General features: G+C 36.5%; 1 protein-coding gene across 2 annotated transcripts in view; it reads left to right on the top strand.

Annotated features, from left to right (window-relative positions):
* STT3B (STT3 oligosaccharyltransferase complex catalytic subunit B) overlaps positions 1-16,859 on the top strand; it is a 52,677-nt gene that overhangs the window by 30,245 nt on the left and 5,573 nt on the right. For both annotated transcript variants that reach the window (XM_065830804.2, XM_071804923.1), the window contains exons 6-13: positions 4,067-4,165; positions 5,780-5,926; positions 8,583-8,631; positions 10,243-10,397; positions 11,970-12,181; positions 13,075-13,262; positions 13,763-13,934; positions 16,258-16,431. In XM_065830804.2, coding sequence (XP_065686876.1) covers positions 4,067-4,165; positions 5,780-5,926; positions 8,583-8,631; positions 10,243-10,397; positions 11,970-12,181; positions 13,075-13,262; positions 13,763-13,934; positions 16,258-16,431 — 1,196 coding nt within the window. The remainder of the gene's footprint in view (positions 1-4,066; positions 4,166-5,779; positions 5,927-8,582; positions 8,632-10,242; positions 10,398-11,969; positions 12,182-13,074; positions 13,263-13,762; positions 13,935-16,257; positions 16,432-16,859) is intronic.

Here is a 16,859-nt window from a genome sequence, read left to right as displayed (position 1 = left end):
TCCATGTGAATCCTTAAGATTTTATTGGGTTAATGGGTCAGCTTTCCTTCCAGTTTCAGGAATGTGTGAATAATGATCTTAGGTGACTAATTTTTTAATTTGTTTCCCTGACATTTAAATACTCTGTAAACTGTTCTTACAGAGACTTAGCAGTTAAATCAGTTGGCCGTGGTGTAGATGTGTGATTTAAATAAATTATAAACAGTTTGGTTATTCAAAGATTTATAAGTTAGTGCGAGTATTTTTGACTCCCTAATGTGCAATCTTTGCAATAGATAGTTTGAAAACATAACATGAATCAAAGTATAATATCACAGTATGTTTCATAGTTGTAAATATATTTTTGCTACCCATTTTAATACTGTTTTATCTTTGCATTTGTAGTTATTTTATGTCTTTTTTTAGTGCCTGCAGGAGAAATTACTATATTTACATATATATTTGAACCATTATATACTGTAATCATTACTCAATTTACTCAAGTTAAGTTTTGTATTTTTATTACCAAAACCATAAATATTGGTTTCATGCTTCTTTGTTGATCTATTTATGTAATTCAGAAATGGAATTTTTTTTTTAAAGGAGGAAAAAGAAACCCTCTAACCTACCTTTAATTTTCAGTGTTAGCATTACTTCATTAACTATTTCTTCGTAACTTAAAGGGAATGTAATTTATCTTGGTTTGCTTTTAAAATTGTTTTATTGAATATTTTAATTTTCCAGTTTCTGTGACTTAGGCAAGAGAAAATTAAATCTACTAATTATAAAATCCTGAAGCGATGTGGTAACAAGAAACAATAAAGAATAAGTACTCTTGATTTTTCAGCTTTCAATGAACTGGTCTTTGAACTCATCTGGGGAAAACAGTGCTGCAGTTTCATATGAATTAAAGGCTTTGGCAGACATTTGTTTTGCAAATAGCTACAGTGTTTTGAGATGTTATTGCCCTTCAGCTGTGAGGGAGGTGTACTTCAGCAGAGCTGTCAAAATGAAAATGTGATTGCTGCTCTGCTGTTTCCTTGCAACTGCTGGCTTCTTTGAGCTTTCATGAGAAGTCTGACACAGAGAAGTCTGTACGTCTCGCATTAGTATGTGATTTTTTACATTGATTTAATAGGATGTTTTTGTGAAACAGGTAAGAATGTTCAAGTACTTCTGAGAAGAAATTCGAGTGTACTTTACTTCCAAGCTATTCAGATAGGGAGAAAAGTTTACAAATGCTCATTGAAACAGGGAGAATAGAGATACTTTTGGAGTTTCTGTGATATGCAATTGCTCGTGTGCTTGCGGCAGTCTCATAATTCTCAAAAAACTACCAATGTGCATCTAAAACTCTTGTAAACTATTGCCAGCTGATAGCAACTAGTAAAATCTGCATACATTTTACTATTACTGAGAATTTTGGTGCTTTTAATCTCTAGATCAGTTCCTTAATTTTATTTTAATCAGCACAAGCCTAACTCTAGTAACAGTGAATGTTTAACATAATAGCAAAAATGTAGAGAACAATATTTGGCAGCACTAAGTTTTTTACAACTTTGATTGTTTCCTGGTATGTCTGTTTCATGTGGATGTTCATACACCGAAGAAAAGGTTAATGGGACATGATCTGATATGCCTGGCGGTGTAATTCAGAATAATTTAATGAGTACAAATTTCCAAGAATGTGAACCTTTTGCCAAGTTTAAAATATTTTATTAATTGCATGCAGATGAATTTATCAGCCAGGTAACTTCTGACCCACTTGGCATCAATGGTGATCATGCTAGCTCAATTTGAAAGCTTAAGCTGTGCTTTTCTTCTTTGTCTTGACAATAGTCAGTATCTTCCTTTCATATCTTACTTTACTTAATAATTAAGAACAAACACGCTTCCAGTGTATTAGCAACACTTAGGTTAAAAACCTCTTTATTCAGATACAGGAACCATTGTTTTTATGTTCTACTGTTGTACTTCTAATTTGTCTTACAGTTTATATGTTTTAAAAGTAAACGGTTTTACATTTGGAAAGGTACCGATATAGATTTAAATCACGCTTGCACACTTTAGAGGCTTGGTAATTTTCACTTCAATCTGGTTTGTTGGGCTTTTTTTTCTGTACAATTTTGAAGTTCTGTATACTTTTGAAAATATTTAGTAACAAAACCACTTAAGGATCTTCCAGAATTTAAAGTTTAATTTCAGTAATTCCTTGTTCTATATATTGGATTTTATAATCTAAATAGTGCGTTGGCATATATATCTATATAAAGTACTCCAGTATTCTAAAACTTGGGAGTATTACTGTCTATTTCTGGTGATTATAATACATTAATTGAAAGTTTGTGGTCAGGTATTTGATTGTACTCTCTGGAGAAGTTTTTCGGTAGGTTCTTCCTGTGTTTGTGCAAGATTGTTTGTGAAATGAATTTATCCACAGTAGGTCAGAATGGTTTTTTTGTTGACCTAATCAAAGTTCTAACCATGAAAATAGGTTGCAGAGACTTGCAAGACTCAGTTTTGCAAAGACTGTGCAAACAGTAGAATGTAAAGGAATATGGAAAGCTCCTGATGATATATCACCTTGACAAATTTTAAGCTCCTAGAAAAATTGCATTGCTGAGTACATTACCCTTTTTTTTTTCTTTTCCTCTTCTTTCTCTCTCAATACCAGGCAGGTGTATGTGATAGCTGTTTGAAGAAATGGAGGAAGGGACACAGTGGACATAGAAAGTAAAACAGTTGCAGGACTAAGCTTAAAAATGATGATTTACAATGGTCTAACAAATGTGAAATGTAGTGATTTATGCCAATCATTGAACTTCCACAGGATGGCAGTGTTGTAACACTTTCATAGTACAGTAAATGATTTATGTTCTGGTGAATTCTTCAAAAAATTGAGCTTCCTACAGCAGAAATATATTTTGGTGACGTGAGAGGGAATAGATCAATAGCTAGACCAAGTAATGCAATGCAGATGCTTGAAAGAATACACCAGAGAAGACAACAGCAAGTGGTTGGAAGTACCATCACAGTCACTTCTGTGATTTTTGGAAAGCGTAATCCCCCAGTAAGACTACACAGGTGCTGTGCAAACAGTACCTCTGGTAAATGGGGCTGCGTTCCCAAGCCTGTTCTCCTGGAGGTTAGGAAAGGATTGTGGCAGAGCAGGGATCTCTTCATAAGATCGAGTTGACAACCAAGACAGTGGTTTATGATTTGCAGGAGTGTTTAAAAATCCATGAGGTGGATTATTGCTGTTTGGCGCTAAAGGAACAAAACTTCACTTGGACTTTAAGATGGCTGGTTACTTCAAATGTAATCAGACTTATGGCTGTTTGGAGTTGGTATTCCTTTCTTCCCCTTCCCTCTCTTCTTCACCCTGGAATACTAAGGACCAAAGCATATGGATCTTAGTCCATATATGATAATCACTCATATTATTAATACTAATATTAGTATAAATTATGTTCTTGACCTCTACTTTCTTGGAGGTTAGAATCCCCATGGTTGATATACATCCATTAGTACAAATGGTTAATATTAATTTTTAATTCTGTTGCCTTTCAGTTTCTTGGCATGCCTCTGCTCTTTGATTAAATAAGAACAAGTGTACTACTTTGCATTTTCTAAATAGGTGGCGTACTCTTAAACGTTTTGCCTTTTTGAGGTCTGGTCCCTTCAGTTTCTCCTCATACAGAAAGCTGCTTTTGTCACATGTTCTCTGAGAACTCTTCCCCCACACATGGCCCACGAAAAAAAGATGGGAAAAGAAACCTGTTTCCAAGCTAGACCATCTTAGATAGACCGTTCACTTCCTTAGGAGGAGAAAAAGTGTAATTAGGCACAACAATACTTTACTAATTTCTCTAAAATCGGATGCAACAGGCGGGTTTATTCTAGTCAAAGAAGGAAAAAGTAATTAGGATGGCTGAAATAATTAGAATGATGCAGTTCTTTTTCAGAGTCACTGAATTTGGGGGGAGGATGGGCTCTACTATGGAAGCAGTGCTTTGTGGAATGTGTGAATTCATTCTCTTCCCACCTTTCCCTTCCTCCCCTCTCACTCTTTTTTTTTTTTTCCTAGCATATAGCACTTTCTACATTGTGGGATTAATATTATCGATGCAGATACCTTTTGTGGGCTTTCAGCCAATTAGAACAAGTGAACACATGGCAGCTGCAGGTAAGAAAACAAAATGTCTGCTTCCGAACAGCCCGTTTAGAACAAGAAAACCTCAGACCCTTGTGGCTTTTTTTCCTTGTATCACATACTAACAAACCAGATTGTTAAAGAGGTACAATTTAGTGTCTGTAGGAAGTTTTCTTTCCAATTGACACATTATTCTTCTTTGTGCGAGCTAATGGAGGTAAAATGCCTCCGTAACACTGGATCAGTTACACATTCTGACAAGCATTTATTTTATATGTTGGTAATCTTTACCGTTTTGCAATATAACAGTGCCTTCGGGCATCGTACACTTGAAACATTCCTTATTGGTAAACACGTTTTTCCTGAGCAATTTGGTTTTAGAGTTGATAAGTCTTCTGTAATTTTTTTTTAAGTGGGTTAGACACAAATTACTTAAATTATTAATCAGCAGGCTGATTTTTAAATAACTTATTTCAATCTTGTTTGCTTCTTTTTATTTCTTAAAGTTGCTTTTTCAATGGTTGTTAACAATCAGACACCTTGGTTTCTTGACAGCAATAACCTCTACTAAGACGGATACTTTTATGTTTAGCTGCATACACTGTTTGTGTCATAGTTTGATTTGTTAGATTCCTTGAGTTTTTTGTTATAAATAGTCACTTATAAAAATGTATTTGGGAGAGCGACTGGAATAGCATTAAAATTTACCAGAAAAACACTTCTAAAAATTGGGATTTTTTTTTCAACAACCTGAATATCATGGAAAGTGTAAAGATTGTCAAACCATGTTTTACATCTGAAGAATTTTGCAGTTATTTAGTAAGTAGAGTTTCTGTCTTTCTCTAGGAATTCAGGACTAGTGAATTTTGACATGGTGCGCCTGAAATTTATTGTTAAATTGCAGGAAGACCATACTTGAGTTCTATTTTTTTTTTCTCCATGGACTAATTATTTTCTCCTGAGTGGACTAACCATTGGATTGATCTGATTATATACATTGAAATGAATAACAACAGGAAAATCATGTTCTGGTTTATTGTGAAACTCTGAACAGCTTTTTTGAGGATGTGGGGTGCTTACCCAGTGCATTCTGGTCTTTCAGCCCTAGCTTTATATAACTCAGTTGTCTGTATCACTTAATACTTGTTTTGTTGGTTTTTGTTTGGTTGGGCTTATTTTCCTTTCATTAAATCTCCCTTTTTTGTTCAATAGCTTAATTTCCATATATTTCTGTATGTCTTACTTTTATGTTGCCTGAAGTCTGTCTTAATTTTTTACCAGGTCTAGGTGTGTTAGCCTGTGTTTTTGTCATAATTAACGCCATCTAGTTTTCAGATGATTCTCGCCCTTACCCCAATTTAATTTGGGAGCAAAGGCGTGGTGAGTATCAGAGCTCTTGATATAATAGGCAAAGAATGTTTTGAGAGTATTTTCTCCCATTGCAAGTTTCTGTTATTGCAAGAGAGTATCATCCCTGTTAAGTATTAGAGGCTATTTCTCAGAAAGCGATTTTTGCACTAGTTTTTAGATGTAAGGGATGTACCTTACATTTCTTTTTCTAAGTCAAATATAGCCAAAATATGCCCATTGGTTTAACAGCTGTTACTGCTATTGAGCATTTAAATGAAAACTTTCCTCTTTCTTTAGGTGTTTTTGCACTGCTGCAGGCGTATGCGTTTTTGCAGTATCTGAGAGACAGATTAACAAAGCAAGAATTTCAGACATTGTTCTTCTTGGGTGTCTCACTAGCGGCTGGTATTGTATTCCTGAGTGTCATCTACTTGACGTACACAGGTAAATAAAAGTGAAACTAGTTTACCTTTGAAGCAGGTAACCCAGATGATCAGCACTTGGTTTAGTCTAAACTAGTTGTTGGCAATGCCACAGCAAACTAGTAACCATGTTACTTTCTGTTTCTGTGTGGTAGAATTCACTGTGCTTTCTGGGCTGCAGAAACAACAACTTTGTAGCATCATTCCAATATCTCAAGTTTATCCACAATCCTCATCATGATTTAAGAAGTCAGACTGGATGAAGAACATAACTATAGCTGAAGAATATTATGAAGATATGTATAGCTAATCTGTTCTGAAGAATATTGATAGGTCAAGGTCAGGTTGCTTACTTTCTGAAATGCTTGAATCTGATTTTCTCTATGACTGGAATTAATCTGTAAGTTCTACTTTACTTCTGAGTTCAGCCTCCAGTCTTCAAGGCAGTTGTACTCTATCTTTCAAAAACAAGCTTGTCTTTGCTTGGTTGCTGTCCCCAGAGGCCTCAGTGCCACCTTCTGATTCCACAGCACACTTCCTTGGTGATCTAATACCATATTTCCTTCCCCTGATGAAGAAAAGGCAATCTTATTTTAGCAGCTAGATATATGTCATCCATGCAAATGACTTCTGCCTGGTTTAAACTGCATTATCTTAATATTATACCTCAAATACAGTTCTGTTTTATTTTGAAAATAACGAAACAAAACAAATGCTTTCCTGAGACTTGTTTTTATTTTAACTGACTTCTTTCTTGTGCTTTTTAGCAATGCTTCTAACATAATTTTTTTTTCTATCAATTTTTTAACGTTTTGGACTGTTTAATAGTAGTTTTATTTTTGTTAAGTATGATACCATTATTGCAAAAGAATATGTAGCATCTCTTTTTCTTCGAAAGTCTTCTAAAATTTGATGGTTTGTGATTTTATTTTCAGTACACGAGCAGGTTCTACTAACTAATACTTAGTAAAAATTTGCAGACTGTCATATCTAACCAAAATCTGGCCTCAGTATGCAGAAAGAAATATTTTCTGTTGCAGTTATTAGGAGGCGTTGATTTCAACTTCTGAAATTCACTGGTCAATATCACTGCTTCACTAGATGGAACCAGCCTGGTCACCTCAGCTTCTACTTACATGCTGTCTTATCTGAGCTCCTGACCATGTCAGAGAACTCTGGTCCCTCTCAACTTTCTTGTTAATCGTCTTGCAGAAAGGTGCCCGTGTCTGGACCGTGTATCCCAGGTGCAGCACCTGGAAGAAGGGATTTGAGTTTCTGGAGCGAAGTCCTACCTGCCATAAAGCATGTCAAGCCACTCTTTTCAGTTTAGCACTGTTCACTGTTTTGGCCTCTGGGTTATATTTTTACTTTTTACTGGTCATCAGCTGGATCCCAAACCACTGAGTACTACTTTGAACTTGTCAGTACAGCCAGTTTTCAACCCATCAAATAGTCTGTTTGTCCAGTCCATTCTTCTTCAGCTTATAAATGAGAAGTGAGGAAAATGGTTCGAAAAGCATTTAATAATATATTTCAGGAGTCTATGCTCCATGATCCTTACAGGGACTTGGGTTACTGACCTGTATTTTCCTACATATTCCTTCTTGCCTGTCCTAGAGTTGTATTATTAACCATTTCCCAGGCACCAGGGGCTTCCCTTATCACACTTATCACATTGACCAACTTTTTCAGCACCCTTGGGTGCTGTCTAACCTTATGTTTTGGATACATCCAGAGAAGACCATAACTGGTAGTTCCCCATCTGCTGGCAGCTCCTTCTTGCGCATGCAGTGGTTTGGGAGCAAGCTTTGCATCTGAAGACTGAAGGGAAGGATCTGACTTGTCATAGAACATTAACTGAAATATTTAAATGTCTAAACTGGACATTAAACGAAAACCTCCAGTCAGATTATGCTGATTTTAAATATCAAATAGAGGGAAGACTTACTGAATCATAGACAAAGACTTGGATAGTAAATAAAAGGCTTTAACGTTCTCTTGTTTCGGCATGTCTTTATCTGTCTTCAGACAGAGCTGAAAGCATTGCAGGGAGAGTGGGAATAAAATTTAAGAATAATCTTACTTACAATTTTTAATATTTTTATCTTTCACGTGATAACTGCTTCTTTTCATCTTATGATATTTAAGTATCTAAAGGCTTGTTTTAAAAAAAAAAAGTAAAGCTGATCGGCATGTCCAGTAGCAGCTTTTCGATTCCATGCCACATGTAGATCCATCAGAAGAGAAACAATAGGAAACCAGTGTTTCATTGAATATTAGTGTTTTATCTGTAACTTGTTCTCAGTTTCCTGCCTAGACATTTCAGAAGAATTAAATACTTTCTTATAAATTGTATTTTTTCTTATACTTCTTTACAGAGTATAGGTTGCCATGTGTCATATTCTTACAGAAATATTTTAATTATTATTGCATTGTTTTGATTTTGGAGGTGTGCATGCCTTGATACTGCATGAGTGTAATGTGATCCTGTAAGAGTGTGTACTTCTGAAATATCTTCATGGTTGGTAGACTTTATAGCCTGCCTAATGCAGTAGGTCTAGTTCACATATATTACAAGTTCATGAAATTTCATCGGTTTTGTGCTAGAAAAAATTACTGCATTGAAATACCTAGGCAGCAAAAGTTTTTGGCTTTTTTTCCTCTATTCTCTTTTTCAGGTTATATTGCTCCTTGGAGTGGCAGATTTTATTCATTGTGGGACACTGGGTAAGTAGGCATAAAGAATACAAATTTTTAGGTATCAGTAACATTCTACTGAAAACTAATAATCTTTTGCTCTCCTCATCCTCAAGTCCATTTATTATATCAGTCAAGGAGAATATATTGGGCTTTAATCAGTTCTCTAAAGAGAGCACTTGTAGTAACTGTTTAATTGTCTTTGCAACCATTTAACTAATTTGTCTGTTAAACTTCTTGCTTCTTTGGAAGTCTTTGAATATGTAATAGTGTATTTTTCTGTATGAAATTGTATTGCTTCTTGGCATAAAATAACCAAGTTATACCAACACTTGAGGACACATTTAAAAATTACTAAAAGCCTTAAACTTACGCTGTTTTCATTGTGTGACATTGCACGAAACTGCGGAGGTGTTGCACATATGATCTTGCATGTTGCCTGTTTATTATGTTCACACATCTGTTTTGTGTATACAGATGTCTACTTTGAACAATTCTGGTTTATTCATGTATGTTTTCACAGGTAAAAACGTTTGGTTTTAGTAAACCTTTAAAAATCCAATCTTGGATTCGTTAGCCATCCAGGAGAATAGGAATAAAACTGAAGATACTTTTTTCAGACAAATGAATTTAAGGTGTAATTCAATTGGTGGATTTTTTTTTTTTTAAGATTAAAAGCAGGGATAAGAAGGCTTCATACTTTGCAGTTCAGGTTTTTTCAGGTTCCTAAGTCCAGCTCATACAGATTCTGTACCAACTCTGTAATAAATGTAGTAGAATAGATGTCAGCAAAGAAGCCTCAGATTTGTTTGAAGAACATAGAGATGTTGTTCTTTGGCTATAAATGAAATGGCCTATTTATATACAAAGCATTAAACTTTTGAGGGCTTGTCTACATTAGAAAATCATCTTGTGTTAAAATACACAATGCAGATTTGATTGAGAACTAGATCTCAGTGAAGAAAAGGACATATGTTTGATACCTCACCATTTGGTCCTGTAGCACCCCACATTAGGTCCATATGTATATCTGTGTTTAATATCAAACAGAGTTTTGTCCTTGTCTGCACTGAGTGTTTGACATGTTTAGCTGACAAGTATTTCCAAGTGTAGACAAGGCCTGATTTTTTTCAGCATCTAAAAGAAGGTGAGGGCATCAGTAACTGGTCTGATATTTAATGCTGTAACTTTCTTTACTAAAAAAATGGAGATATTCTGTGTAGAGCAGAATCTTTCAACATACAATATTGAAAATCTGGGAAACTTACTGGCATGGATTATTATCTCTTCAAAATGTAATGATGGGGCTTCCATAGCTGTGTGTTTTCATTTTGGTGAATTTGGCTTCATATTTGACCATAATAAAACAAAACATCCATAATTTTCATGCTTTTAATTAGTATGAAAATAATCCTTTATAATAGTGTTTTAAATAACTCTGTATACCGTATACTTCCTAAGGACAATAAGACCAGGGGACTTCTTTGGTATAAAAGTTTCATCAGATTTCTGCTGAATAGAGCACTTGCCATTTTAAATTGAAATGCTTCCTGTGAAATGAATTTCAGAATTCCTAATGTTTACAAGTTTTAATAATTTTATCTTTTCAAAATAATTTGAACTGAATTTTTTTTAAAAAAGGTATGCGAAAATTCACATCCCGATCATTGCCTCTGTGTCTGAGCATCAGCCTACAACATGGGTTTCCTTCTTTTTTGATCTGCATATTCTCGTGTGTACTTTCCCAGCAGGGCTGTGGTTCTGTATCAAAAACATCAATGATGAAAGAGTCTTTGGTAAGAGAAAGTATTTTTAAATTATTTTGAAAAATCATGTCTTCAGCTTGATTCTTTTCTGGTTTTGTTTGTTTAAAGCTATGACCTGTTCTAAAAAAAAAAAAAAAAAAATAGTTTCAAAGTGATGTGTTTAAAGATGATGATTAATAAATTGCCTGTTTCGGGGTGCAGCTCTGCAGTACAGCTCAGTGCAAGGGAAAGGTCCCTGCTCTGGGGAGGCTGCAAGGCACCCGGCCCTTCCCCATCTGTCTGGTGCTCACCCCCTCACAGATGATGATTTCAAATGCCTTTTCAGATTTTCGGTTATTTTAGTGAACTGAATCACTTGCTGTGGAACAAGTGCTAGTTAAGGCGCAAGCCCAAGCGGAGGTGTGGGTTCTCCCTATGTCAGTGACAACAAATTGTTTATTTGTACAAAGCTGTAGTGTGAAAGCAGACTTCTAAGACTATGAATGAGGTTTGTAAGGATGTAATCTGCAGTTGTGGCCTGTGTGGAGGAGTGAAGAGCACTCAGGTCTTGGGCTTTTACAGGAACAGGAGGCTCCAGACTAATAGATCTGCCTCTTAGCATTACCTAAGAGGTGTGGGGGCAGTGAGAACATTTACTGTGTTAAATCCAGGAGCTCTGTGGGGTTCTGTGCTCTGTGGCTTACAATGAGACCATGTCAAGACCAGAGCCAGGCAACTCAATTTCAGCCTCCTGCTGCTGCAGCATCCATTTTAGTCAGCAGAAAGAGACCTATGAGCAAGAATGGAAGGCCATACTACTTTGCTACAAAGTATGAAATATTTATGTAATGTAATCCGATAAATCTGTGCCACGTCATGATTTCTGTGGCAAGTCTTTCACAAGAGTGTGTTGTTAAGCTGTAGCAGACAAGGAGTAACAACTATTACTTGAACAATAGATGTTCCCAACCAGTGCATATGGGTTTGTTTGGGTTTTTTTCCCTCCTAAGAATTCTGAATATTCCTTACTGCCCTATTTTGTTTTGTTTGTTCAGGAAAACTTGCTTCAGAATAGGGCTCAAAACGTCGTTTCATTTGTCCGTATGGAATTGTAATGTAGACAAGCCCCCAATTTGTCCACAACTACTTTTAGCTTAAATTAAAATTAAATTAATTAAATTAAAATTTGATATTTACATGAAATTCCAACACTTCCTTTTGCTTTTTCAGTTTCAATAACTTGTTTGGTCTTGGGCTGTTTGGCCTTTTTCATCAAATGAAACTACCTATTATTTCAGTAGCTTTTTTTCGGTGTGTGATATTAAATTTCACTAATAATGTGTCTTTTGACACATTATTAATGAATATGAAAATTGGCTTGTGTTATTGTTAACAGTTGTTAAGATGAACTTCAGGAAGGGTTTGAAGCTTAAAAGGGATAACCTTTAATGGAAGTGTATCACCGTAAATTAAAAAGCAATTAAATGCAAGCTGCATACTCAGGTCTCTATACACACAGATGCTCAGCCCACTTCCAGAAGTTGTTTTATGGAAAGCATGTATGTGTTCAGTCAGACCGAGTGTTATTTTGTAAATGTCATCAGTACATCTATTTCTTTGCAGTTGCTCTATATGCAATCAGCGCCGTTTACTTTGCTGGTGTGATGGTTCGTCTGATGCTCACTTTGACTCCAGTGGTCTGTATGCTGTCAGCAATTGCCTTCTCCAATGTCTTTGAGCGTTATTTGGGTGACGATATGAAGAGGGAAAATCCACCAATAGAGGACAGCAGTGATGAGGATGACAAAAGGAACCCTGGCAACCTGTATGATAAGGTATGGGGAGGGAGTAAAAGTTAGAAGCCAGAAACTAGCTTATTTTTATTCCTTTTTTTTTTTTTTTTTTCTTCTGGTCAGAGTATTTTAAATGCCACTAAAGGTCTGAATCACTAGCATTTGAATTTAGAACAAGTATTGATGTTCTCCAATAAGGTATAACTGATGTCCTGAGAAAAAAATCATTGGTTCCTTCTAGCTTGATCAGTGACGAGCCTTAAAACGTAAAGGAAGTATATAGTGTTAATGCAGCTTTTTAGACAAGCAACGGCAAATAGTTGCTTGCTCTCCTTAACTAGTTGCAGCAGTTCTGTGTCACCAAATATCTCCAGGTTTCCCTCTTGTATTTCCTCTGAGATGTGGTGAAATTAAATAATATATTTTATGGAAAGTATTTCTACATGTAAACTTGCATACTCTCTTCATCATGAAGAAGAAGCTGTTAGGTCTTTGTTATACTGACCCTGACAGTGCATGAGCCTTGTGTTTCTCCATCTTCCTTACAGTCAGTACCTGTATTCACCTTTCCACATTCTCTTTTCCACCCTGCATTATTAAAAGGCATCAGCAGAAAATAGCTGTGTTTTTATCTCTTTCACCCTGCCTTATAAAAAGAAAACCAACATCATACTGAGCCAAACCAAGGAAGTTGTGCGTTGACCCTCACTTAATAGTTCCTTTTTTTCTGAAAGAGGCTTTCAAGGAATCATCCATTTTTACAAGTTGATGGACTGTCAAAATATTGTTGTGCATACTCCATTTATTCTACAACTTGGTCTAGCTTTATAGTATCCTGTAGCATTCATGGGGTGCATGTGGTGAAGCAAACGGCATGGGTTCCATTGTCAAGGATGATAAAAGTTGTCGTAACAGATATATTTCTGTTTGTTTAGGCAGGCAAAGTGAGAAAACATGTAGCTGAACAGGAAAAAACAGAAGAAGGACTAGGTCCCAATATCAAAAATATTGTTACTATGCTGATGCTGATGTTACTGATGATGTTTGCTGTTCACTGCACCTGGGTAACTAGCAACGCATACTCCAGCCCCAGCGTTGTCCTTGCTTCCTATAACCATGATGGGTAAGTAAGCTCTGCAGGCCTGAAAATAATTAAAGGGCAAAAGCCTTTTTATTTCCTTTGCATTAGCAATTTACCTTCTTTTAATCACTTCTTACTATGTTAAGGCAGAATTGTCACCTCATTACAAAATTCATCAAACTCTCATTTTCAAAAAGATACAACATTTTATGAAATATTTAATGTAAATACATAAAAATAATCCTATCCAAAGCAAATAAAGGTGGTGGTTTAAAAAAAGAAGGTTTTGAGTCAATTGGGAAAAGATGTTTACAAATATATATTCGACTGGAAATGTGTTCAGTCACATCTTCAAAAGCAGTTGAGTTTCTGGCCAGTCAGCTGTTAGTGGGTTCAAACTTAGGACTGCTGGTGACTGGAGCCCTCCAAGGGAGCTGAATGGACAAGAAAACCCTTATTTGAGAGCCCAGATTTATCATGGTGCAGTGAATTTGTTGCTAGTATTAGTACCAATGTGAATAAAATGAGCTCATGTTTTCCAGCACTCGGAATATCCTAGATGATTTCAGAGAAGCCTACTACTGGCTGAGGCAAAACACGGACGAGCATGCCAGAGTGATGTCGTGGTGGGACTATGGCTATCAGATAGCAGGAATGGCGAACCGGACAACCTTGGTTGATAACAATACTTGGAACAACAGCCATATTGCTCTGGTAAGGGTAGCAGTTTTCTGTGGAGTAATAGCACGAACGTGTTTACATTGCAGTGGTGTATGAAATTGTCAGTGTCCGTAGATAGTATGATATTAAGGAAGACTTCCATAGAGTGGGAAACACAGCATATTTATTGCATTTATTAGAACTCTAGTATAAAGAGTTTCTGGGCTGGATCAATTCTGCTTTTGGAGTTTCCATTTTGTTTACTTGTAAGTTGCTAAAACTTCACTTCCACTTCAGCTTCTTTTCTTTGTGAGAAGACAGACAAAACTAATGTCACAGTTCTCCATGTGTTTAGTGCTGCAACAGCTTAGCCAGTACCACTGCTTTACTGACACTATCCAAAAAGGGATTCTTTCAGTTCCACAGTGCTTTTGCTGACTGGATTGTTGAATGGCATGTGAAAACTGACCATGCGAAACAACAAATTTTCAGGCATTTTTGGAAATTAGAGAAAGTTCATTAATAACAATAGAAGTGTTGCAGATTTGACATGATTCTGTCTTCTCAAATTTGCAGTTAGACAAAACATCTGTAAATTTCATTTCTTTCACTTCTGAAGAGTAAGTTTAAGATTTGTGTGTGTGCTCAAAGACAGGGTGTCAGCAATGCTTGTGGTTACAGAGACACCAACCTGGGCAGCTTAAACTTTTTTTCAGAAACAACAGAGTGTTCTGTGTTGTAGCTGGGTTGCAATCTTACTGGCGGCTGTGTAAGGACACTGACATCACTGAGCGCCACTTCTTCCCAGAAGACCCATGTCATGCTACGTGGGCAGAGTGGGGGGAAGGCTTAAGGAATGTTTTGGGATTGTTGCTTGTCTTGTGTCAGTACCTAGTACAGCAGTTGGACCAGATCTGCATACAAGCAGTGTTCAAAACTGACAAATTAATGAAGCTGTGCTTTGAGCATACCAAGCCCTGAAAAGATGTGTGTTTGGGAAGGAGGGAATCATCTGTATGTGTTTTTGGCAGGAGCTGGGAACTCACATCAGCTGGAAGAAAGCTTGGGAAATTGTACTGTTGGTGCTAATACCAATCAACAACATTCCCATGTGCTATAAGGCACTCTTTATTTTTGGTGATTGACCTGGCAGCATTAGTGTTTTAGATGGACATGCAATTCTGATAGCTCTGTGTGCCTCCCTCTTCTACAAGAGGCAGAAGCACAGATGCTATATCTAAACCAACGGATCCCTGCACAACAAGGCACATCAGGTGAATAGAGACACGGTGGAGTCATCTGTATTGTGCAAGCACAGCAACCGTACACATTACAGCAATTAAAAATTATGATTTTTAATAAAGAATTCTCTCCAGAATGACTGCTGGCACTGTCAGGTTCCATTTTGGAATTAATACCCCATAAAGGGGAACCCAAGTAATAAATGTGTGTTGTGGCAAGTACCTGAACTGTGTGCTAAATGAGGCGTGCCCTGGAGTCGTGTCCAGATGGCTTCCTCCTGCACAGAAATAAATGCAAATCTGCCAAAGAACTTCACATTCATTAGGATAATGGCCAGGAAGCTGAGGTTCTCAGTCTTTTTGTCAGATTGCAGCCTAAGCTTAGTGTTTTCTAATTACATTCTGAACTGAATGTTACCACTTCGGATGCAGTATTATTTATATTGTAGCTGCTCCCTCTTACCACACCAATGCTTTTAGGTGTGAGACCTTCAATAGCAAACAAAACTACTGAACTGAACACCAGTTACTGACTTCAGGAAATTCTTTTGAGTGTGGGAAGTGACCGGTATGGAGGTTTTAGATACACGTTAAAAAGCTTTTCAAGGCTAAAACTGTTATGCTTTTACATCAAGGATGTCTCTATACTGACATTTTCCAATGCTGAGGATTCCTGTATGCTGCTGAGTGCCATGCAGCACAGCTGCTTCAATAGTGAAAGGACAGAGCTCAAGGGAAAAAATTACTAACATTTCATAATTGATTCACTTTGAGTTGTGTCTAAAGCTTTGAAAATAATTTGGAATTACGTATTTTCTGCAATACTAAGTTTTTGGCAGTATAGCCATGGCTTGAAAAATCTGTAAGTGCCACTAAAGGAAATACCCTTATTGCTGCAATTTATACTCAAAGCACTCATTCCAACAGGCAGCACTCCTCTTACAGAGAAGAAGGTATTTCAGTTTAGGTTAGACTTTTGAGTTCCTTTATAGACACAATGGGTTTTCTTTATCTGCAATGAAAATGTGGGCTTTGGTTGACAAGTAGGTATTTTTGGGCTTGGGCAGGATATTGATCTGTGGATCTATTTGAGAGGCAGCTATGCAGATATTTAAGATATTTTTCCTGTGATACAGGTGGGAAAGGCAATGTCATCAAATGAGTCAGCAGCATACGAGATCATGAGAAGTCTGGACGTGGATTATGTTTTGATTATTTTTGGCGGTGTGATTGGGTACTCTGGGGATGATATTAATAAGTTCTTGTGGATGGTGAGAATAGCAGAGGGGGAACATCCCAAAGATATTCGGGTAAGTGGAAACATACACAGGAGAACTGAAGTGTTCTTGGCTGAATATTGTATTTCTGTATGTTCACTTCTACTTAAAAAAAAAAAATCTATTTATGTTGTTGCTTTTCTGGTAGTGCTCATTACAGCGGAGGGAAATCTCTACTACTTATTGCAATTTTATTTGAAAAATGTGTTGTGGGGTTTTGTCTTGGAACAGTAGGAGTGCAGAGGTTTGTAGCCCAGTTTCTTTCAATATTTATGGTTTTGAAAGGTCAGTAGCCTCAAAAGCTTTTCACTTTTTTTGCCTGATACTAAAATTAGAGGCTATCATCGCAATTCTTGTGAGCATGTCTCCTTGTGCATTATCACACTTTTAAAAAGTAGGAGTGTTCAAACTGTTTAAATAGTTTGCATTACAAGTTTCTTCAAACTCCATAATAGTAGGAG

This window comes from Patagioenas fasciata, chromosome 2, assembly GCF_037038585.1.
Source record: "Patagioenas fasciata isolate bPatFas1 chromosome 2, bPatFas1.hap1, whole genome shotgun sequence".
Taxonomy (NCBI): Eukaryota; Metazoa; Chordata; class Aves; order Columbiformes; family Columbidae; genus Patagioenas; species Patagioenas fasciata.
This window is presented reverse-complemented; position numbering and strand designations above follow the sequence as displayed.